The sequence below is a fragment of the Ochotona princeps genome, chromosome 27 (genome assembly GCF_030435755.1).
Source record: "Ochotona princeps isolate mOchPri1 chromosome 27, mOchPri1.hap1, whole genome shotgun sequence".
Classification (NCBI taxonomy): Eukaryota; Metazoa; Chordata; class Mammalia; order Lagomorpha; family Ochotonidae; genus Ochotona; species Ochotona princeps.
Window position 1 is genome coordinate 1049985 of NC_080858.1, and position 24742 is coordinate 1074726.

General features: G+C 41.3%; 2 protein-coding genes and 1 pseudogene across 2 annotated transcripts; 2 read left to right on the forward strand and 1 right to left on the reverse strand.

Annotated features, from left to right (window-relative positions):
• Positions 1–487: 487 nt before the first annotated feature.
• On the forward strand, positions 488–1441 carry LOC101521896 (olfactory receptor 7A10-like). The gene has a single exon (XM_004593406.2). It carries the CDS (start codon positions 488–490, stop codon positions 1439–1441), a length of 954 nt encoding a protein of 317 aa, XP_004593463.2.
• Positions 1442–9920: 8479 nt separating this feature from the next.
• On the reverse strand, positions 9921–10790 carry LOC131478089 (olfactory receptor 7A10-like). Its single transcript, XM_058655671.1, has 2 exons — positions 10439–10790; positions 9921–10153 (listed from the first exon to the last, which is right to left on the reverse strand). Exons 1-2 carry the CDS (start codon positions 10788–10790, stop codon positions 9921–9923), a joined length of 585 nt encoding a protein of 194 aa, XP_058511654.1.
• Positions 10791–23572: 12782 nt separating this feature from the next.
• LOC131478090 (olfactory receptor 7A10-like) lies at positions 23573–24498 on the forward strand (annotated as a pseudogene).
• Positions 24499–24742: the final 244 nt, after the last annotated feature.

Consider the following 24742-nt stretch of genomic DNA (forward strand, 5'->3'; position numbering starts at 1 on the left):
TCCTCTTGTCTAGCTGATTGAACCATTTACTCATAGTGGCACACCTCTGCCTCTAACTGTATTATTAGACTACAGATCATTTTATCTGTAATAAGCAGAATTGCATCCCAGTATCTCTTAACATACACAAAACCACCTATTGTAAATCATTTCATCTCCTTCTTGCTTGTTCATGCATTTCCTTGGAAAATCTATAGTGAATTGGTAAACAGTGATGAATAGATAGAAATTTCTAAAGGGTCAAGGAATATCTCATTAAATGTGAGAAGTGTTTGATGCTTTAGGGAAGACCTGAGAGTGGGAAGGAATTCTTGGTCAGTGATCCCACTAGGAAGGAGTAAAATGGGACCTGTGCCATCTCCAAATGTGGGAGCCTCATTCTGAACAGGAACACATGAATTTTGGATTTCCACTCAGTTATTTACATTCTCTTTGTATAAATATGCTTCAGGTTTAACTACATCTTCCTGGTAGAGTTTTACTCTACATGAAACTAAGTAACCAAACTCAGCTGTCAGAATTCCTTCTCCTGGGATTCTCAGAGAACCCAGCACTGCAGCCTCTCATCTTTGGGCTGTTCCTCTCCATGTACCTGGTCACTGCAAGTGGGAACTTCTTAATTGTCCTGGCCATCCTCACTGACCCACACCTCCACACGCCCATGTACTTCTTCCTCACAAACCTGTCATTAGTGGATGTCTGCTTCACCACCACCACCATCCCCAAGATGCTGGTGAACATCCAGATGCCCAGCCAAGCCATCAGCTATGCAGGCTGCCTCGCACAGATGTTCTTCTTTCTGCTGTTTGGAAGCCTGGATGACTTTCTCCTGACTGTGATGGCCTATGACCGGTTTGTGGCCATCTGTCACCCTCTGCACTACATGGTTATCATGAACTCCCAGCTCTGTGTGAAGCTGGTTCTGGTGTGCTGGGTCATTGGTGTCCTGAATGCCTTGTTACACAGCTTGTTGGTGCTGAGACTGAGCTTCTGCATGCACGTGGACATCCCCCACTTTTTCTGTGAGATAAATCAGGTGGTCCACAGAGCCTGCTCTGACACCTTTCTCAATGACCTCATGATATATCTTGCAGCTGTGCTGGTTGCAGGGGGTCCTCTGTCTGGGATCCTGTACTCCTACTCCAAGATCGCCTCCTCCATCCGTGCCATCTCATCAGCTCAGGGCAAGTATAAAGCCTTTTCCACCTGTGCCTCTCATCTCTTCACCATCTCTCTATTTTATGGCACAATCATTGGTGTGTATCTCAGTGCCAGTGCTGCCCCAAGTTCAGCCTCAACTGCAGTAGCCTCAGTGATGTACACTGTGGTGATCCCCATGCTGAACCCCTTCATCTACAGCCTGAGAAATGCAGACATGAAAAAGGCTCTGACAAGATTATTAATTCATAAACTACAATGGATTGCATGGTGTTGGGACTGATAGGGTCAGTGACCTTATATCTCAAGTCTCAGTGTCAGACACTCTAGTTCTTTTATTAACGAGGAAGCAGAGCTTGCTTAGTCTGTTCACTGTCTTATTTCCATTATTATTATTATTCATTCCTCTGGGTACACTGCCAATGAAGGACCCACTGCATTGCAATGTGTGTTAAGTCAACACTGGTAGGTCAACACTTTGTGTCTTTTCCTTTTTCCCATCTTTATTGTTAACATTGTTTCAGAAATCCAAGGGGACCCAAAAATTTCATGGAAAAATGAAAGTCAATGAGAACACTTAATGTGCTAAATGACTTTTAATTCCATGTGTATTTTCTAGAGTGCCTATACATTTCTACAATGAATCCATATATGTTTTAGTTCTATTGAGCTACCACTTATATTTGCTTTTGGAATGACCTTTTTCAGTGTACATACATATCCAGTTGCACCAAATTTAATGCAGAGAGATAAGACTTCATTCTTTTGATGGCTGTGTGTTATTTTATTGTATGTGTGTACCACATGCTCTATAGATGGGAATCTTTATTAGCATAGTCTTCCACATATTCTTTGAACTGCATGAAGTTAAGTGTATGCAACTGAAATATCCACATCTCTCATGATATAATTTCTTATCAAATAACATCTTATGTGCCTATTCAACATTCTCCTTTTTAGCTCAGGAGTTTATTTTTTAGATAACATACATTTAAGAAACACCATAGTAAAAGGTTTTGATGTTTTATTTCAACCAAAACAGAAAAACACACATTTTATTTTCTTTGTTATAGATGATAGTTAATATGTGACACACACATAAAAACAAGATATATAAGAATGGAACTGGCATCTTGGGACTTGATTATTGTATTAACCCTTGTCAATATTCCTACACAGCAGCAGTCATTCTGATATTTACTTGACATTGAGACTATGATTAAAATATTTAAACTACATTATTGCGTAAAGTTGTAGAAGAAAAGGAAGAAATGGAATATTGAGGCATGGAAATATGACTAATTTCTTTGAATTTTATTGATGAGAATCATGTAACCTGTTCTCTTTCTATCTGTAGGAATTTAAGAAATGAAATTTTCAAAATTAATAAGACCATCCTCATCCATTTGGTTTGTTTGTTTGTTTTTTATTCATTAATTACATTGTATTATGTGACACAATTTCATAGGTACTGGGAATTCTTCCCACCCCCTCCCGCCATAGTGGATTACTCCAACTTGTTGTATAACCACAGTTCAAGTTCAGTTGAGATTCCCTCTTTGCAAGCATATACTAAATGTATAGTCCAGCATCTTGTAGTCCAGTCAAGTTCCTCGCCTCTTAGGGAAACCCTCTCTGGTCTGAGGGCAGAACCAGCAGAGTATCATCCCGATCAATTAAAAGCTCCAACATACCATCAGCAACAATTAATTTTGTTGTGGAATTAGTTGATATAGTATTGAGCAACCAATATGTTAAAAACAAATGCGATTTCTTTTGTTTGTTTGTTTGTTTTTAAGATTTATTTTTTTCTTTTTTTTATTCTTTTTTTTTAATTCATTAATTACATTGTATTATGCGACACAGTTTCATAGGTACTTGGGTTCTCCCCACCCCTCCCCAAACCCTCCCACCATGGTGGATTCCTCCACCTTGTTGCATAACCACAGTTCAAGTTCAGTTGAGGTTCCCCCATTGCAAGCATATACCAAACATAGAGTCCAGCATCTTATTGTCCAGTCAAGTTCAACGGCTTCTTAGGTATACCCTCTCTGGTCTGAAGACAGAGCCAGCAGAGTATCATCCCAGTCAATTGAAAGCTCCAACATACCATCAGCAAAAATTTACATCATTATGGAATTCATTGACATAGTAATGAGTAACCAATATGTTAGAAGTAAATGCGAGTTCTTAACCACCTTCTGCGACCACCTCATTGACATTTCAATTTTAGTTTATACACAACATATAACATACATAACATAACATGCTATACATAACATCATATCATCTTAAATTAAGGCAAACATGTGGTATCTAACCTCTTATCCCCATCCATTTGTTCAACTCGATGCAACATTGTTCTCCTCAGTGTTGGGATAGAAATTTTGTGAAAATACCTGTTTCTTCATTTGGGTTCTGAAAATTCTTCCTACTCCTGGTAGGACAATATGTTATCATAAACCCATGAAACTCCTGGAAGGTGAGACAATTGAAGGAGATGGTAGTTTGCAAAAACTTTCAGAAGACAATGTAATTATTAAGATTTAAAATATCCACGCATAACACCTTGACAGACAGCCATGATGGCTCAAGTAGCTGTTTTTGCCATGCCCATGGGAGAACAGGGTTGAGTCCTTGCTCCTGGCACAGGCCTAAACTCATCCATTGTGAGCCTCTCTCTCTGGAAAAAAAAAAAAGAAGAATTTCCACATGATTACCTTTTTTTTTTTTTTTTAGTTTTACTTCTTTTTATTATCATCAATATATGATACAGTTCCATAGGCCCTGGGATTTTCCTTATCCCCTCCCCAAATCATGATTACTTTTTATAGTTTCACAAAACAATATTTGTAAAACCTCGGATCTGCAGAGTTGTTGGCTGTGGGATCTGGTGTGGCCTGGGACAGTTGTCTGCCCAAGATGCCTCAAAACAGTGTTGACAATGTCGGGGTCCCCAGAGGGCCTCATACACCCAGGCTTAATGGGAGATCTGGCTAAGAATAGGGCTCATGAGCTTCATCGTGTATAGGACCAGGATTGCTAGGAAAAGCAGCCAAACTTCAGGAGGTTGTCGTACTGCTCATGGCCATTACTAGCCAGCTCTGCTCCAAGTGCCCACGGGAAGACATGTGTGCCCACTTGTGGCCAATTTTGTGTTGGGTGGCAGCCTGGAAGGTTACTGCTACTCGCTGGGGCACCATTTACTCTGTGGCATGAGTTGAAGAATCTGTTAGCTGCACCATGAAACAAAACAAAAAACAAAAATCTAACCAAACCAACCAACCAACCCCTCAGTTTTGCAGCCTCTAGAGGCTCTATCATCTACCCATCTACCTGGAAGCAGCCAAAATGCCCATCAATAGAAGACTGGATAAGAAAGCTATGGTTCATCTACTCTATGGAATACTACTCAGCTATTAAAAAAAACGAAATGCAGTTCTTTGTGGTCAAATGGGCCCGACTGGAATCCATTATGCTAAGAGAAATGAACCAATCCCAAAAGGTTAAATACCACATGTTTGCCTTAATCTGAGATGAAAGGATGACAACTTGGAAGATAGTACCTGTATATTGTAATATTAGTGCAATCTCCAACAACCTGTATCCAATGCAATAACATAATGCGATATAATCTATAAACCAACAATTAATGTCAGAATACTTAAGATCTACATCGAAAAACTGTAAAACCTACTATACCCTCAACACGCTATGTTAACCTGTAATGGGGAGGGAGTGCAGGGAAATCTTTCAGGACCATAAAAAGAGTGAGAAAAAAGTACAATATAGCCTATCAAGATCAAATCTGGTAATTCATAGACAACAGACTCAAAGTGGCACTAAACAACAATAAAACTACTATACCAATGCATGAGGGGGGAATCGGGTGCGATCCTGACAACCTCTTAACAGGAGGTCATGTGCATGGAGCATGGGGGCACTCCAGAAAAAAAAAATTAAAATGGATGGCGAGGAGTTTGAGGTGGTGTAGCCTCTGAGAGATGCAACCATGGTGAAGGCTGCAACTGGGTAGATACTGGTGCTATTACTCCTTTGTTTAGTTTTGATATCTGCCCATAATTGATCAGGGTTGGAAAGATCTAGGGTTAGGGAAAAGTGAGTGTGATCATTGTTTCCAAATGTTCTATTTCTTCCTTATTCTGGGGGAAGGAGAGACATAATTGGAGAATCAATACTCAGCCTCCAAACTGCCCCAGTACCCAGGAATGGAGAATGGCCCAATATCAAGCTAGGGTCCCGATGTGGAGCATTTCCTGAAGGTCTGCCCACGCGGGTTGGATAGTTCTGAAATGTTCTCGATCTAAACATGAGGAAACACTCCCGCTGTCCGTTGACTAACATAATCGACCTTAGCATCTACATTTGCCCATTTTTTTGCTGTCATTGTTTGACTGGAGTAGTTTTGTTCATCTTCCTCTGCAGAATTCAATGAGCTGCGATATTCTCCAAGTGCATAAGGGCCTGCCACCCACTGCTCTGCCTTATCCTATGATGGGGACCTGTTCTCCTAGGTCGGCCATAGGTCTTGGCACATGTGACCCAGACCTGTCAGAACTCCTCTCCTGGGGCTCATGGATCTGGTCCCTATTGCAAAAATGAGCCCAAGGATCTGGGCAAGGCAACCCTGGCCCTGCTCGATGCCCACCAGACCCACATCCCCCAACAGCCTTACCCTCTCTGCATTTGTAGAGAACTGATGGAGAAATGAGGAGATTGAGACTCACCAAGAACACTGATATGATAATCTGGCATCATCCAGCAGGCGCTTAACTTTTTTGATAATTTATTTAGTTTTATTTGAAAGGGAGATCAGATTTACAAAGAGAGACAGAAAGGTCATCTTTTCTTCTTTTTTTTTTAACATTTTTAAAACTTGTTTATTCTTATTGGAAAGGCAGATTTACAGAGAGAAGGAAGGATGGGGACAAAGATCATCCAGTTGTTGGTTCACTCTCCAAGTGTCTGAAACAGCCAGACCTGAGCTGATCCAAACCCAGAACTTCTTCTGGACTTCCCACAACAGGTACAAGGTTCTAAGGTTTGAAGCCCTTGTCCTCTGCTTTCCCAGGTTAAAAGCAGTGAGCTGAGTTGAAAGTAAAGCAGCCAGGACACAAACCGGCACCCATACAGGATGCCAGCACTTGCAGGTAGAAGATTAGGCAGTTGAGCCATCCTGCCAGCCTCCACTAGTATGTTTTAACCAATCCATTGAGTCCTTCTTTTTTAGTTGCCTTGGCACCAGAAAATCTCAAAATCTGGGGTTCAATATAGACATTATCAGCTTCTTGCAAAGAGTAAACATCTTCATTAATTCTCCACACCAGGAAACAGAAAAGCATCTTCTTTCAACCTAGAACCCAAACTAACTCTGTCCCAATTCACTGTGTCTCAGCCTCCTGTTTTTTTAAATACTTTGTCTTTAAAGTGAAGAATCTTCTGTTTGATGCAGGCAGGGAAGTTAAGAAATGCCTAATTCTCAATTTTAATGTATATTTCTATGATTGTAGGGAAGGGTCCACAGACAGTTCTGTAGAAATACATCACATCTAAAAACAGGTGAAAACATTTGAGAGGTAAAGGCAGCCAGCAAGACTTTCAAAGCCTACCAAAATGATTTTGTGATGAATGATTAAATAAATATGAAGATCAACACAATTACAATACTTGTACTTGATAATAACTGAACCAGAATCCTAATCTCTAAATTCTCCAGTATGCTCATTCCATGGAGATGTTTCCCCCTCTCTTGTTAGCAAACTGGCAGGGGACAAGTGAAAGTCAAGGTGCATGTCTTCCAGGTAGAATTCCTAGTCTATATCAAGACACCACTGTATACAGGAAATTGATGGCCTCGGAAATAGAACATTCTCATTGTGCATTGACTATATATTGTCTCAAGGCTGTTCACTTAATTCTTTAGCAACCAGAGTGCTAAAAATTCACATTCTGCCCATAGAAGCCTGTTGCTAATCAATAGATACTTTAATAGTAAGTCATCATGCATGGCTTGTGGATTTGTTCAAAGTTAGAAAAGACCAGGCCTGACAGTATGGGCTGAGAGTGGCCAACAAGGCAGGACTATTTGACACACCACAGTGGGACCAATAGGTATAAACAAGGGAATTTGTTCACCTTTTAGGAAGTAACTGCAAAGAAGAGGAGGACCTCATCTTATACCTTCTTAAATAAAACTACACGTAGCCTGCTAGAATGATTGGATATCCTTATGCAAAACAAGTTGTGTTCCTATTCGTCAAAGTGTATAAACAATATAAACACTAAAACTACATAAGTCTCAGAATAAAACAACAGAGTAAATCTTTATGTCCTTGGTTTTGGCAACTATAATTGTACATCAAAGGAGACTATCAAAAGAATGAAAAAATCAACTACAGTATAGGAAAAATATTTACAAATCATATCTCTATAATATAGAAAGAACTTATACTACCCAAAACCCAAAATGCAAACCACCCAGTTTTAGAATGGACAATAGACATATCTCAAAGAAGATATATAAGTAAACAACAGTTCATGGAAAGATACTCCACATTATTAACTATTACAGAAACAAAAAATCAATACCACATGCACTGCTTTACAGTCATTAGCATATCTATGATAAATTTTACGCTTTTAATATAAAATAAAGGTATTGTAACAATGCAGAGATATTGGAACTCTCTTGCATGACTAATAAAAATGTAAAATTGTGCTGTCACTGTGGAAAGAAGGTAGCCAATCTGTCAAAAAGTTAAGCATAGAATTACCATATGATCTAATGATTTTACTTTCAGGTATAAACTCAGAAGAAAAAGGTAAATAAATATGGTGCACAAATGTTGGTATGTCATCACTTCTTGCCATAGCCAAAATGTGAAAACAGCCTGAATACCCATCGGTAGATGAATGGATAAACAAATGTGGTATCTACAAATGATGGAATAATATTCAACCACTATAAAAGGATGAATTACTAATACATGCTACAATGTAGATGAACTCTGACAAGCCAAGTCAAAGAAGCCAAACACACAAGGTTACTTTTATGATTTCATTTCATATAAAGTAGTCTGAATCAGCATAATCATTCAGAAAGAAAGGATAACAATGGTTATCATGGATCACGGGGACCTAGAGTGGCCATGAGGAGTGACTGTTATATTAGAATGGGGTTTTTAATTACTATTATTATTATTATTATTATTATTATTATTATTTCACAGTAACTCTTCTTATTTAAAATTTTATGGTACAATTATGTAGGGTCTGGGTTCTCCCCCAAAAAAATCCCACTCCCCAACTGATTTCACCCACATTGTTAAAATAATATAGTCCTTCGTAATTTTTTTTGCCTAAAAAGTTTTTTATTAATTACATTGCATTATGTGACACAGTTTCATAGGCTCTGGGATTCCCCCAACCTCACCCCACACCCTCCCACCGTAGTGGACTCCCCCACCTTGTTGAAGCATTATAGCTCAATTTCAGTTGAGATTCTTTCATTGCAAGCATAGAGTCCAGCATCCCACTGTCCAGATAAATTCAATGGTTTCCTGGAGAGACCACCCCTGGCCCGAAGGCAGAGCTGGCAGAATATCATCTCGATCAATTAAAAGCCCCAACATAACATCAGCAACAATCCACAATGCCATGGAATCAATTGACATGGTATTGAGCAATCAATATGTTAAAAAACTGCAACTTCTTAACCACATCCTGTGACCACCTCATTGGCATTTCAATCCCAGTCCATATGCAACAGGGTCATAATAAGTTTTAATTCCATCACTCTGTTTAAGTGTGCCCCAACATTGCTGGTACAGACCATGTCAGATAGTCCAGCATCCTATTGTCTAGATATATCCAAGAGTTTCCCTGAGAGTTCATCCTTGATTTGGAAGTATGGATTGCATATTGCATTGTATCCTCACATCTGGATATGGTGATCTGTCTTGGGGAGATAAAAGTGCTCAGAATGTTAGAATCATCTTGAAATTCAAGAAGAGTCATCCAAAAGGTAAGTCTCACAGCCCACTCATCTACAATGTCCCTTTTGCCACTCGCAGACCATGTTTAAAAACTGTTTCAGTCACCTCTGATGAAAGGTCATCTTTTCTGAATGACTCTTCAAGTGGCCACAACAGGCCGAGTTGAATGGATCCAAAGTCAGGAGTCAGGAGCTTCATCTGGGTTTCCTACATGGGTGCAGGGACTAAAGGGTTTGAGCAATCCTCTGCTGCTTTCCAAGGCCATAGCCACAGAACTGTATGGGAAGTGGTACAGTCTGGACAAGAACTGGCACCCACATGGGATCTAGGTACTTGCAAAGTGAGAATTTAGCCTTTGTGTCAGGCTCAGGATTAAGATTTGGTGCCACAGGACTGGACAATGATGCATAAGTGCATCTCCAACTGCTTTGTTCCAGGAACACACAGAACTATCATGATGCCATAGGCTCACAGAAATCTCCTTGGTTCATTACTATAAGAGTACTACACCATATCACTTTATGACTCAGAAAGGAAATCAAGGTGGTTGAATTTAAAACTCAAAAAATTTTTGGGAAAGTGAAAAATGAACAAGGAAAAGAAGTGCAAAGCTCCAAGAGAACTGAAAACTTCAGAAAGGAAGCAGCAAAACACAAATTGTAGAACAAGGCAAAGACTTCAGAAAATGAGCAGAAGGGCAGGTGGGTTGGAGGAGGCTCTACTTGGCACTTCTGCAAGCCCTGAGTTTTAAAGGCCTGAATTGTGGCTATGACTGAAAAATGGCCATTGGAAGATTCCCCTCAGATGTGCTTTCACAGCCTTCTGGATATCATTATTCCTGAGACTGTAAATGAAGGGATTCAACATGGGGGTGACCACAGTATACATCACCGAGGCTGCTGCAGTTGAGTGTGAGTTTTGTGTAGCAGCTGAACTGAGGTACACACCCAGTGCTGTTCCATAAAACAAGGAAACAACAGAGAGGTGAGAGGCACAGGTGGAAAAGGCTTTACACTTCCCTGGAGTTGATGAGATGGCACAGATTGAGGAGACAATCTTAGAGTAGGAGTACAGGATCCCAGCTAGAGGACCCCCTCCCAGGAACACAGCAGCAAGATACATCATGAGGTCATTGAGAAAGGTGTCAGAACAGGCTCTGTGGATCACCTGATTCAACTCACAGAAAAAGTGGGGGATTTGCACATGTGTGCAGAAGCTCAGCCTCAGCATCAGTAAGCTGTGTAACAATGCAGGCAGGACACTGATGACCCAGCACAACAGAACCAGCTGCACACAGAGATGGGAGTTCATGATGACTGTATAGTGCAGAGGATGACAAATGGCCACAAACCGGTCATAGGCCATCACGGCCAGGAGAAAGTTGTCCAACGCAGCAAAGAATATGAAGAAGAACATCTGTGAGATGCAGCCTGCATAGCTGATGGCTCTGCTCTGTGTCTGGATGTTCTCCAGCATCTTGGGGATGGTGGTGGAGGTGAAGCAGATGTCCACCATGGACAAGTTGGAGAGGAAGAAGTACATGGGTGTGTGGAGGTGTGGGTCTGAGAGGATGGCCAGGACAATGAGCAGGTTCCCACTGACAGTGACCAGGTACATGGAGAGAAATAGCATGAAGATGAGAGGCTGCAATCCTAGATCATCTGAAAGTCCCAGGAGAAGGAATTCCACAACCCATGTGTGATTCCTTGCTTCCATGTCAGCAATGTGACTACCAAAAATTGAAAAAACAGGTAGATGTGAGCACTAGTTACACGTTGCCAAAACCATGATGTGTGTTCTTTGTGTCAGTCTGAATGCCCCCAGAATGCCTCTGTTCTGTGATGTAGAATTCCTCTCTGATGATGCTCACTTCCTCAAAGGCTGGCCTGCTGCAGCTACAACAATATTCCTTGATGACTTTGGGCACAGGATGTTGAATCATCATGTTTCAGCGGTGTGTGAGCAACACTGAGAAACAAACATCCCTAAGAGTGAAGAAGACAAGACAAACCATGTAACACATCACTGGATGCACAACTATCCTGGGAAGGAAAGAAATCAAGCGTAAGAGAGCAAGGGTAAATCGGGTTGTACTTTCCTGTATCTCCAGGTCAAGCAACCCCAGCAAACAATGTGACATTTCCTCAAAGATTAAGACATCAAGGAACATAAAGCAGGTGTACAAAATTGTCTAGGAAATGGTGTGTCTGACAAGAGCCATGGGTCATGCTGAGTCCCGGTGGAGGGGCTCATTTCAGATGATCAATGCCACCACAGCAGAATCCAAAAGCAAGAATAAGTAACAGGAAAGTGCTGAGAGATAGATTAGAGAATATGGAGGTAGGCAGCATGCTCATCCCCGTGACACTTCAAGATGAAAGAAGTTCTTCTGCCCAATATCACTGCAGTTCATCTTTCTGTGATGAGATGCAAACACCCTCCTTGAAATGAAAAGGGTGCCGCTCTATTTCCACATCTGCTTGTGTTATTTTGGCTACTGTGCAATGTGTGACATTTGAGGACATGGTGCTCCTGAATTACAATTTACCCATCTTAACCAAAACATACCACGAAAAGAGAAAAGCTCTCTCAAACACTGTGCTTTAGCAGCTTGTATTGGTAGCTGGGGATTGCACAGACCCATGAGATCTGTGCCTAACCTCCCACTGCCAACTGGTGAGAGAAATCACAACCTTGTGAAACAGTCAGCATCCAAAGACAGATTAGTCTTTTTGGCATGAGAAAGTCAAATAACCATGAACTTGAAGCAGTGCATGCCTGAGACTGTGTGATGAGCCTAGGTGCCTTTTTCTGTTACTGTCTTTGCTCACTACCTCACACACATAGACACACTCACAGTAATATGCATGTACACACTGGGCATGTGGGATTGTCAGAAAGTTAGTGGAAACTGGCACTTCTCTTAATTCTGTTTTTCTACCATCTCCTTCAAGCCCCTGTGACACGCAGGTGAACACCATGGTCCTCTTTTTCATTAAGCATGAACTCTCTACCCATCACAGTCACATCCCTGGAGGGGAGCCCTGTGGGGCTGTGACTGTCACACTAACTGTCCTGACAGAGTGCAAACAGTACATACACTTAACTTGAGCTTGTGACTCTCCCATTGGCTACATTTCTGTGTGTTCATTATTGGGTTTGTACAGAAATAATTTTTAAGTGCCAAATAAATAGAACTGTCCCTAAGGAGGGTCTAACAAGATCAGGGATCTCTGAAGAGATCATTAGAAGAACTTTCACTGGTGTTGGAAACACACCGTTCGAATTATAAATCCTTAATGCCCAGCAGAAAACAGTGGAAGGCAAAAAATCAAGGAACAAATGGAACAAAATGATGATATCCTAGCAGCATTGAGAAACATTTTGAATGAACACTACGCTAGGAAAAAATGAGCAGAGAATAAACCAGGCCTTCATTGTCCTTTTCAGGGATGTCTGGATTTGCTGTTCTGTTATTTTCAATTTTTTTTTCTCTTGTTTCTCAAACCCGTTGAGCACTCTCTGGTTCTAGTTTTCATAGGTCCTCAGCACACACAGTCTCTATTGCATACATTCTTTTCAAAACTAGCACTTCATAATTTTACATGAATCACATTCTTCACAACATGTGTCCCTCAAGACATTATGTCCCAGGCATTTCTTTCATTATGTGGTATCGTCTCTTTGCCACTACAAGGGCTAAATGAGCAGCCGCCTTACTTGTTTTATTTCTTTCAGTACTGACATGGTCCAGTGAATAGGGGTGCATGACACAGAAACAGATTTGAATAAGGAAATGGCAAGAACAAGAGAAGAATCAAATCATTAGGTTTCTCCAAAAATGTTTTAAACAAAAGAAAAGTCTCCAACATTAATAGCATAGCAACAGTTTAACAGAAACATGCATCCGTAAGTCATTTAGTGACTATCTGATTACAAAAAATGTGACATGGAGTATTCTGGCATGGAGCAGATGCAATGTCATAATTGATTGTTTTGATCAATAATTGTCTTCTACATATATGGGTGTTTAATCTCATACAACTTTTCTTTATTTTAAATTTATTAATTCAAAAATATTTTTCAAATTTAACAGTGTTTCACATATGTAATATTCCCTTTCTATATAGATGTTTTATGCATATATAATCTTTCTTTATATCAGGGATATTATCGCACATCATGTGAGGTTCATGACAGCAAACATAAAGTGAGGAGACTGAGGTAGAGTATTCAAGACAAACTTGAGTCCATAGCAAAATAGTATTACAATTAAGATAGCAAAGTCTGAAAGGTTTCATACATTCTGGCACAGGTGTCTCTCAATCTGCAAAAACATAGAGTGGGTCCCCACCTCACATATTGTTAAGATGATCACAAGAGCTAGAGACCTGAACTGCGGTGTCTCTGATAAGCTAAGTGCCTCTGACAAGGCTGGCATCCCTTAGCAGGGCTGCAGTTTGAGTCTCAGCTGCTCTGCTGCAGATACAGCTCTGGGGATGCTCCTGGGAAGGCAGCAGAAGCTGATCCCACTCCTCATCTGAGTGGAGACCCAGGTGAAGTTTCTGGCTTCTGGGCAGGCAGCAGAAGCTGACCCCAGTCCATACAACCTTGCCATGCACATGGGAGAGCCAGATGGAGTTCCTGGCTCCTGGCTTCAGCCTGACCAGCACTGGTTGTCAGATTATGCAGAGGCACTCACTCTCTCCCCGTTTGTCGCTCCTTGTTTTAAACAAATAGATGAAAAACATGTTTTAAAATGTAGAGTCAGACATCTCATGGTGAAAATGAATATTCATGAGTATGTAGAAAGAAATAGATAAGATCTTCAGCTTACTAGATCCTCCTCACGTTGACGAGAACTCATGTTATTTAAAGGATTATTTTCATCTATGTGTATAGAAGGTACATGAGTATGTGCATTGGACATAGAGAGTCTTTTTAAAAGACTATGAGAGGGATGAATATTTTGCACAGCAGTGAAGTTAGGTATTTCAAATTTTTTCTCCCAGTGGTAACAATTATCATTAATTTATTTTTTTTTAAAAAATTTTAAGGTTTAGCAACTTTGAACTTTATTTTATATAAAGGGATGAAATCTAATACATTTTTCTGGAGTACAGCGACGTGTTATCATTTCTCCTCTACCAAGTCCTACACTTCAAATATTCTGAAATTTGAAATAAAAATAATGAAGGAAACATTATCGCTAAAGTATAATTTTATAAGAAGGTTATTAGACATGCTAATGAAAGATGAATGAAATGAAAACAATTGCTTTCAGAATTAAGAAGTAAGGGACATAACGTTTAGAAATAGATGTGATCTCTTGAAGATGAGAGCCTCCAAGAAGTAGCAGGCATACAATCACAAATTAAAAATACACATACCCAGAAAATTGCAGTTCAGGCAGCATCTCACCAAGCCATAAGTATCTTCAGCTGCAGATCTAAGAAAATGCAAAGGGACTCAAATTTTCACAGAGAAGAAAGTAATTAAGAGCTAATTTCCATGCACACAGTTTTCAAAAAGTCATGTGCAATTAGTTTTTAACAGAATATTGATTCTTCCATGAGACTTTTGAAGACCTCTTGGAAATGGGAGGTGAATTTCATGAATGTACCCCTTTTACGACTTAGAATGTCTTCCTTCTGTGAATCAACCACACATGATAGAAGAAGCACAATGTGTGTGACACACTATTGCTTCTGCAGCTAGAGTGTGGAGTTTTCCTAGTAATATCAAAGCATATTCAGTTAGGTCCATCTCACAGCTAACAATGTTCCGCAGTCATGTCCCTGGACAGCCCCCCACAGCCAACACCCTGCTTCTATAGCCCTCCCTCACACAAATCTTTGGAAACACTTCTTTTTGACCTGTCCGTTTCCCTGTTTCCATTGGACTTCAGGGACATTCACTTCCTGATCCCCAGTGACCCTGCCTTGCTGAGTTCTGTGGGCATGTCCCTGTTCATCCGCAAGCACAAGCACTTCACTGATATCATGACTCACACAAGCGGGTCTCCCTGCATCCTGCCCCCTCTTGGCCAAGGACGAGGAGAATGTGGCTCTCAGTTGGCCGCAGGTGAATGCGCTTGGCTGTTGTCCTCTGAGCCTGATCTACAGTACCTTCTGCTGGACTTTCAGACTTACCTGGAAAGGGTCTTAGTGAGCCATGTTTTAAGTGGAAAATGCAAACACTTCTGTGTGAGCTTCCAGATAGAGAGGGGAACACAATCACCTGGGAGACTATCCCCGAGCTGGACATAAACAAATCCCAGACCGCCAAGATGGTGGTTCCTGGCAGGAGAGCTGTGCACAGCTCCTTATCTCTGCTCATCAGGCACGTTTCTCTGTGGGACTTCAGCCCCTGCACACATCACCGTCCCAAGGGATGCTATTCTGCACACTAGGCAACTTTAGTTCAGAGAATCGTTGTTCCCAAGATACAAGCATCAAAGTCTGGCAAATCCAGTATTGATAATTTTGTATTCTGGGGACATTTTTGCCTGTCAAAACAAAATCACATCAAATCACAGACCCACTTCACTTTCTCCCAAACCTAGAAAAGAGAAGCTGGTCTTGATCATGTCCCTGGGATCATCCAAGCATGGATGTGTGGTAGAGACACAGGCCATGTTGTGTTCAGAATTGTCAAGGTTCAAATCCCACCTGCAGTCATAACACAGAGGCAGACCTAAAGCTCCCTCATGTCTTCCTTATCCATGGGGTGGACATTCTGTACCCCTCTAACATTCATTTTCTGGTGTATTGAGTTTGCAGAACGGATCTTGTGTGTGGATTACACTTAACACACCTCATTTTATTTGTATAAAATGTGTAGGTTTCATGTATCTCACAGAAGGCATTTAGTATACTTCCCACAGTACACTCCCTCCTCCCCCATGTTCTCCAGTACAGTTTTTAAAATTAAAATTTTTATTGGAAAGGTGATGTTTATGTAGAGAAATATTATATCCCCAAATAACCACAAAGGCCAGAGCTGAGTTGTTCAGGAGCCAGAAGCCAGGAGTCTCTTCAAGGTTTCCCACATGGGTGCAGGTACCCAAGGCTTTGATCATGCTCTAATGCATTCCCAGTCCACAAACAGGGAACTGGATAAGAAGTGGAGCTGCCTGGAGAGGAACAGGCATCCATATGGGATTGCAGCAGATGCAAGGCAATTGTTTATTCACTAGACTTTCCCACCAGGCCGTTTTGTATTCTCACTATCACATCAGTTTGGTTTTTTCACTGGCCTATTTTGGTATGCATAATGGTCTGCAGTTGCACCAAATTTACTGTAGAAAGACAAGATTTCATTTTTTTAATGGCTGGGGGACACTCCAATGCATATGTATACCAGATGACTTTCGATATGTATCCTAGTTAGTATAACAACTACACATGCTCCTTGAACTGCATGAGGTTAAGGGTGCAGAATTTAAAGGTCCACATTCCTCATGATACAGTTTCTTGTCAAATCACATCCTATGACAGTATTCAAAGTCCTTCTTAATTTAGTAGCTTATTTTTCAGATAACATACATTTAAGAATCATTAAAATGGAAGGTTTCTCTGGACTCCAACTATGGCAAGGAATGCCAATTATGCACTTTTAGGGCAGAATGAAACTCTGATCTTTGTCCATCATTCCTATGTGCATCCTATTCCTATGCACATCCTATGTGCATCCCTTGTCCAGTGAGTGAAGCTCCGACACACGTGCTTGCTCTTATGAGGATTTATTGAAGAACAAACTAATTACATAACATAACAAAACAAGAAATCCAAGTATAATACAGAAGGGCAGTAACTACAGCATATTTACAGGCTTCCTTTTCTCTTCTCCTTTGTTCTCTCTCAAACTGGGCTTAAATCCCTATCAATAGCCAATTCTACCAGGGCTGCTTGGCCACACATCAAACACACCAATCACAGCCTTGATCACGCACACACATACCAATCACAGCTCTGATCACGCGCACACCATGCAGACTGCATGAGACCTTGAACCAATCTTCTGCAACTTCCTAAAACTTGTTTACTGCCTCTGTGCCGTGAGGAGACAATAACAAGTGCCATCTTGGGGCAGTCTCGCTCTCCACAGGTGCCAAAGTAGAGTGTGTGAGTACTCAGTTGGATTCTTTCTTGTCTAGAAACTTGCGACTAAGTGTGTGATTGCATTTTCAGACATAGACATAAACCAAAATGAGACTCTTGTTTAAAAAAAAAAACTCACATTCTCATTGCACAACAAAGTCCCATGTAAAGATATTTTCGTTAGATGAATAAGAATCAAATTATTCCTTCAATATAGGAAGAACAAATTTCCGTTTTATTTACCTTGTGTGTGATAGTATTCTGCTCTCCTGTGTCCAAGTGCTTTGTGCTGAAAGGGTCATATGGTTCAGGGGTAGGGGTCTGGGTTTGGGTGAATGGTTCTTGGATGAATTTTGAACTTTCTTTTTGCACCTGCCTAGAAAGATGCAGAGATATCGCTGGCCTTGTCTCCTTGCCCACCCTGAAGGAGACATCCATCCCTTTCTGAGTTTAGTAAAGCCACGCCAAGAGAGGAATGAAGAAGCCGAGAGAACCACATGAAGCCTACACATTCCACCGGCCCTTCATGTTAAGGGATCTCTTCAACGTCAACTCACACAGAATTTGAGCTCTCCTCCAGCCATGTGTGTCAGGATCTTGCATGTTCTTGCTCCAACATGCGTGACTTTCTAAAGCTTTTGATTCTGCAGAAGGCAGCCTCCATGTCACGACTTTGTAACAACAAAGTAGAAGTGTAATTGAGCAACACATTGCTAATAAATATTATCTTCCAACATGGAAACCAATGCCACAAGGAAATTCCCCAGAGGATTATGACCTGTTCTGTTCACTTTGGTTAATGCATCTGATATCGTTTGGTACAAAAAGAGCCATCTCATGATAAAACATGTTGAGATGGTGTCTTGTGAAAGAGTGGAATGGCACAAGTGGAATTCTGCTGAAGATCGGCTCCACTGGCTTTGCAGTCAGCTGTGCGTCTTTGGTTACGTTTCTGAGCTTCATTTGAGGCTTTGTGTGTCGCTGCAGAGACTGCCTTTCAGAATTCATCTCTAGTAATGTGGTGTCTTCCTCTAGTCTGTGACATTTATTAACCTGTGTCATTTGTCATGATGTATTCTTACCAATGTCAGTGATGGTCAGCTTCAGGGCTGAGCCACATGAAAAAAATTTAATTGAGGATTTGGGGGCAGAGTGACCAAGAGAGAAGGAGATGGGGCAGACAGAGATGGTGTTCTCTTTATGCTGGCTAATTTCCCACAAAGGTGTCAGTGGCTGAGGATTGAACCCAGGACCATGAATTCCACAGTGTCTCTCACATTGGGTGCAAAGGACTCAAGGTCTTAGACTGAACTCTACCAGCCTCACATGAGCACTGGGTGGGATTTGGATGGAGGCAAAGCAGCTGAGCATGAATGAGTGCACTAACTGACGAGGGCAATGTCACAATGCAGGCCCCCCAAAAACCTGTCATTGAATTTTACAATTTCACTTTTACCTGAACTTTCTGACATGGCTGTGTGTGAGTATGAGTGAGTGTGTGTGTGTGTGTGTGTGTGTATCAAACATGGTCTGTATGGTTACATCAGCCATAACAGCAAAACCTTTTTTTTTTTTTTTTGAGTGCAGAAAATAATCAGTAGGCTTTATTACATTTGGTCTCGCTGCTTAAACATGGCTTCTTGAGGTAATCAGGCATAATTCATGCAACTTATTTCAAGTTTTTGTGTTCTATCTCAATATAACTCAAGTCAAAAATAGCTGTTACCACTTCCAGGGGATGTGAGAATTTTTATGTTTATTTTGACCAAGGAAATAATTTGTTAGCAGCGGGAGACACAATAAACAGATGACTCTCACTGAGACAAAGGAAAAGGTTTATTCACACGCGTGCGGGCTTGAGGTTGCCAAGAACCAAGAGCCCCGAAGAACATTTTAGGCAGGTTTTTATACTGTGTTTTTAACAGGAGAGGGGGAGGCAGGGGAGCTTGAGATAGAGCAGTTGCAACGGTTCTCAGGGCAGGGTCGCAGAACATCTGCTGCTGTGGTTTTTCTTGGTACAGCGTGGTTGGGGCCACTTTCCGGAACATCCAGCTCCTTGCAAAAAGTATCTAACAGCTCAGGGTGGCAACAGCATTTTAACAATAGGTACACTTTAGCACTTATTTTGACAAATTCTATTTTAATATGCTTCTTTTTTTTTTAAAGATTTATTCATTTTATTACAGCCAGATATACACAGAGGAGAGACAGAGAGGAAGATCTTCCATCCGATGATTCACTCCCCAAGTGAGCCGCAACAGCTGATGCGCGCCGATCTGATGCCGGGAACCTGGAACCTCTTCCGGGTCTCCCACATGGGTGCAGTGTCCCAATGCATTGGGCCGTCCTCAACTGCTTTTCCAGGCCACAAGCAGGGAGCTGGATGGGAAGTGGAGCTGCCGGGATCAGAACCGGTGCCCATATGGGATCCCGGGGCTTTCAAGGCGAGGACTTTAGCCGCTAGACCACGCCGCCGGGCCCTTTAATATGCTTCTTAAAAAGGTGTCTACAACAAGCTGCAGAAATATCTATAACTTAAGGTTACAACAATATCTTAGCAAAGCAAATACTTCAACACACATCCCATCAAATTCCATTTTTACATTCCGCTACAACAGTATTATGGCAAAACACATATTTAACAAACTTTATTTCTACAAAATAATTCCCCAAATGAAAGCCAAAATTATTTAACAAGTATATTAAACTCCTTAATATGTTTATTTTAATAAATTAAATATGTAATAGTAAATCTATAAACCATTTAATATATTTTACTATATACATTCAGTATATACTATGTAAATGTAAGTATAGACATATTAATATGTTTAAACTATTCAATACATATAGTAAACTTAACTATGCATATATGTAAACATTAAGTAGCTTTGGCTTTATGTCTTTGTACATTTTTATTTAATTTTATAGATACAATTGCAGTAACACATTCCTGCCTTTGTTCATTCTTGCCTAGCAATATTCCCCACATTCCTTCCACCCTGTTTTCCTTAATTTTTGAACAATGTATTCTCACTCTCCTCTACAGTTAGTTTTGTGCACCACTAACCATCATATTCAACAAGTAAAAAATCAGAGAAGTCACAATTTCCCAGGAGTAGAAACAACAATGAAATCTCAAGATGCCTTTTCCATTATTACACTATTTTTGTACTACATTTAACTATGGCTTGTTAGGGGAAAATCTGGAGAATTGTCTTTAGGGAACTGGTTTGTTTTACAAAGAAAAACATTGTAAGGTGAGGAAATAAAGGCAGCTATTTGTGAATGCCGCAGAGCAGGAGAAAGAGGATTCACCTGAGTCAATCAGGGTCTCTTGGGAAACACCTGCTTTCTGTCCAGGCAAGAGTCCCGGGGGGCCAGCAGGTGCTTAGAGGTCTGGGACCTGCCTAATGAGCAGGTGCCAGGAGCTGTAAGGAGCTCTTCTGCTGAGTTCCCTCATACTGTGCAATTTTGAGCTAGAAGCAGCCAGGTTGTGGCATTTGCTGCCCGTCTGGTTCAGGTACCAGAGCTTCCCTCTTTTGCTCTGCTTTGTCTCAGGAGAACGTGTAGTTTCTCACATTCACCGTTTACAGGCAGGTAAATCAGAATACAGCAGGAGTGTTCCCAGGCTATGGACAGCGAGTGCGTTCTCAGGAGTCACTGAGGAACTGAGCTAACACACCAGACAGTTCTGGGGTTGTTGACTCGTATACTTAACTACAAATACAAATGTCAGCGATTGTTAAACTCCTGGAAAATGTTGGCTCTCCCGGCTCAATGATCATTGCTAATAGAAAGGAATGAGACCAAGGAAAGATCATCTCTCAGAGACGAGAGGCTTAAACTGCTTAGAGCACGTGGAGACAGCTTTGCAAGCTTTGCAGCATTTGGAGGTCTGTTGGAGCAGAGAAGTAATTGTCTTTGTGTAGGGTTAGTTTTCCAGTGCAAGAGATTGGTTGTTCCTCATCCAAAACTAATTAGAGGAGGGGAAATGACAACGCCTTGGCCCTGGAATAGCCTCTGTACACTGAGTCAAAACCCTCCTCATTTGCTTTATAACTGACTCTCCCTGTACTGAAAGGAAAGAACCAGGTAGGGCGAAATGTCTGCATGGAAATCCTGATGGGAGCAGCTGCTGGAACACATAGGCCTAAGAGTTTTCACTCTGCTCTCATCTGCGTTCTCAAAGGATTCAATGTTAATGATGCAATAAGAAGGGCTCTATCAAAGACACCTGCTTGACAAATACTGCATCATCTGTGAGTTGGATACACTCAAGGCTTCCAGTCACTTGCATTTCTCCTGCAATTTCGCACTTTCCTGGTGTGCTCGGGTGAGAGAGTTTTATTCCTGTCTTTATTGTCTTGTTACATACAAAGATGGGCCATTTTTGACAGCCTTTTTTGTCTGCCATGAAGTTCTTTGATATGCACTTTGAGTGTTCTTTAGTGCAAAAAAAAGGTATGTATAAAAGATAACTTAGTTATGGTCCAAAATGTCTGGTGCAAAAGTATTCTAATCCATACTTATAAGAGGTGATCAAAATCTTGAGAAATCTATTTTGCAAAATGCAACCATAAAAATGAGTTAATCTGTTAGCTGCATTTTTAATTTTTTAAAGATTCATTTATTTTATTACAGAGTCAGATATACAGAGAGGAGGAGAGACAGAGAGGAAGATCTTCTGTCCAATGATTCACTCCCCAAGTGATCACAATGGCCGGTGCTGTGCCAATCCGATGCCAGGAACCAGGAACCTCTTCCAGGTTTGCCGTGTGGGTGCAGGGTCCCAAAGACCTGAGCCATCCTCAACTGCCTTCCCAGGCCACAAGCAGGGAGCTGGATGGGAAGTGGGGCTGCCGGGATTAGAACCGGCACCCATATGGGATCCCAGCGTGTTCAAGGCGAGGACTTAAGCCGCTAGGCCATGCTGCCAGGCCCTGTTAGCTGCATTTTTAAGACATATAGATAGACCTTCTTAGTAATATTTAAGAGAACTTGTGAAAGCTTGTATTTTTTCTGTTATCAAATCACAAACTTGTCCTGAGTTGAAAATCCACTGCAATTAAAATCTACAAAAATTTGGTTCTGCACAATAAGTCTTAATAATTCACTTTTACATATATTTCTAACCTGCTCCAGATTGAGTTGTTCTTCTCATTTGACATCCTTTATGAGTCCTCTTGTCTAGCTGATTGAACCATTTACTCATAGTGACGCACTTCTGCCTCCAGTTGTATGATCACATTAAAGATTGTTTTATCTGTAATAAGCAGAATTGCATCCCAGTATCTCTTAACATACACAAAAACACATATCATACATCACTTCATCTCCTAATTACCTGTTCATGCATTTCTGTTAGGAGCCACAGACTTAGGGCTTTAGACTTGGCCTACCTGACAGCCTGTTGCATTGCAAAGCCTGCTTGGGCAAGCAGGGCTACAGCAAGCAGGATATTAGGCCAAAACCTCCTCTGTAGAGCAAGTAAAATAGAACCTCCACCCTTGTTCCTGTTCAAATGGAACCCTGGGCTATAAGAATTACAAGAGAATTCCAGGAAATGGGATCAACAGGGTTGGAATAAATGACAAAGATGTGATGTCAAAGCGTGCTGGTCAAGCTTTCAAAGTCTACATTCCAGGAATCATTCAACCTGTAAGAGAGCTCATGAGAGAGATTAGCAAGTGTAGAGATACATTCCAACTTTACCAAGGTGACACATACTGCATTGAACCCGAGTAATAAATCAACTCTTTGGTTCAGCATTAGTATTCCTGAAAAAGCTTCAGGAGGACTCTAGTTGTGGGTCCCAATGGCAGTGGAAGTGGGATCACTCTCATTATTCCTCAATATATCTCCGTCCTTTGGGGTGGGGTGGATTCCATAGGAGTAGAATTAGTGAGACTGGTGTTTAACCAGCCTCACTATCTGGGGCTATCTTCATCCTGTGGGAAAACACAAACACTTCCTCTTCCCCAAATAAGAACAGGGTCGAGCCCTTGCCCATTTCCTTGGAGAATCTATAGTGGATTGGTAAACACTGATGAATAGGAATTTCTAAGGGGTCAAAATATCTCATTAAATGTGAGAAGTGTTTGATGCTTTAGGGAAGACCTGAGAGTGGGAAGGAATTCTTGGTCAGTGATCCCACTAGGAAGGGATCTCCAAATGTGGGAGCCTCATTCTGAACAGGAACACATGAATTTTGGATTTCCACTCAGTTATTTACATTCTCTTTGTATAAATATGCTTCAGGTTCAACTACATCTTCCTGGTAGAGTTTTACTCTACATGAAACTGAGAAACCAAACTCAGCTGTCAGAATTCCTTCTGCTGGGATTCTCAGAGGACCCAGCACTGCAGCCCCTAATTTTTGGGCTGTTCCTCTCCATGTACCTGGTCAATGTCAGTGGAAACCTACTCATTATCCTGGCCATTCACTCTGACTTCCAGCTCCATATGCCCATGTACTTCTTCCTGGCCAACCTGTCCATGGTGGACATCTTCTTCACCTCAACCACCATCCTCAAGATGCTGGAGAACATCCAGACACAGAGCAGAGCCATCAGCTATGCAGGCTGCATCACACAGATGTTTTTCTCTCTGCTATTTGGAAGCCTGGATGACTTTCTCCTGACCGTGATGGCCTATGACCGGTTTGTGGCCATCTGTCACCCTCTGCACTACATGGTTATCATGAACTCCCAGCTCTGTGTGCAGCTCATTCTACTGTGCTGGGCAATTGCTGTTCTGAATGCCCTTATGCAGAGCTTATTGGTGCTGAGGCTGAGTTTCTGCACACACGTGGAAATCCCTCACTTTTTCTGTGAGTTGAATCAGGTGGTTGACAGAGCCTGCTCTGACACCTTTCTCAATGACCTCATGATTTGTATTATATCTGTGCTGCTGGGAGGAGGTCCCCTGTCTGGGATCCTGTACTCCTACTCCAGATCATTTCCTCCATCCGTGCCATCTCATCAGCTCAGGGGAAGCATAAAGCCTTTTCCACCTGTGCCTCTCACCTCTTGACCATCTCCCTATTTTATGGCACAGTCATTGGTGTGTACCTCAGTTCCAGTGCTGCCCCAAATTCAGCCTCAACTGCAGCAGCCTCAGTGATGTACACAGTGGTCACCCCCATGCTGAACCCCTTCATCTACAGCCTGAGGAACACAGACATGAAGAAGGCTCTGAAAAGACTTTTTATCCATAAATGATGCTGGAACCCACGGTTTTGGAGTTGAACAGTGTCAGTGACTTCACGTCTCGCCTCAACGTTAGACATTGTGATAAATTTGTCAGAAGATGAAGCAGAACTTACTTAGTCTGTTCACTGTTTTCTTTCTATTATTATTATTATTATTATTATTATTCATTCTTCTGGGTACACTGCAAATAAATAACCCACTGCATTGCTGTATATGTTTTCTGGAAGGTCAACGCTTTCTGAATTTTCCTTTT

Bases quoted from the DNA above. Each gene is read 5' to 3' on its own strand.
- LOC101521896 (XM_004593406.2), top strand. From the start codon at position 488: ATGAAACTAAGTAACCAAACTCAGCTGTCAGAATTCCTTCTCCTGGGA.
- LOC131478089 (XM_058655671.1), bottom strand. From the start codon at position 10,790: ATGTACCTGGTCACTGTCAGTGGGAACCTGCTCATTGTCCTGGCCATC. The intron at 10,154-10,438 runs TCAGTGTCCTGC...CCTCTCACCTCT, and splicing joins GGTTCTGTTGTGCTGGGTCA to CTGTTGTTTCCTTGTTTTAT.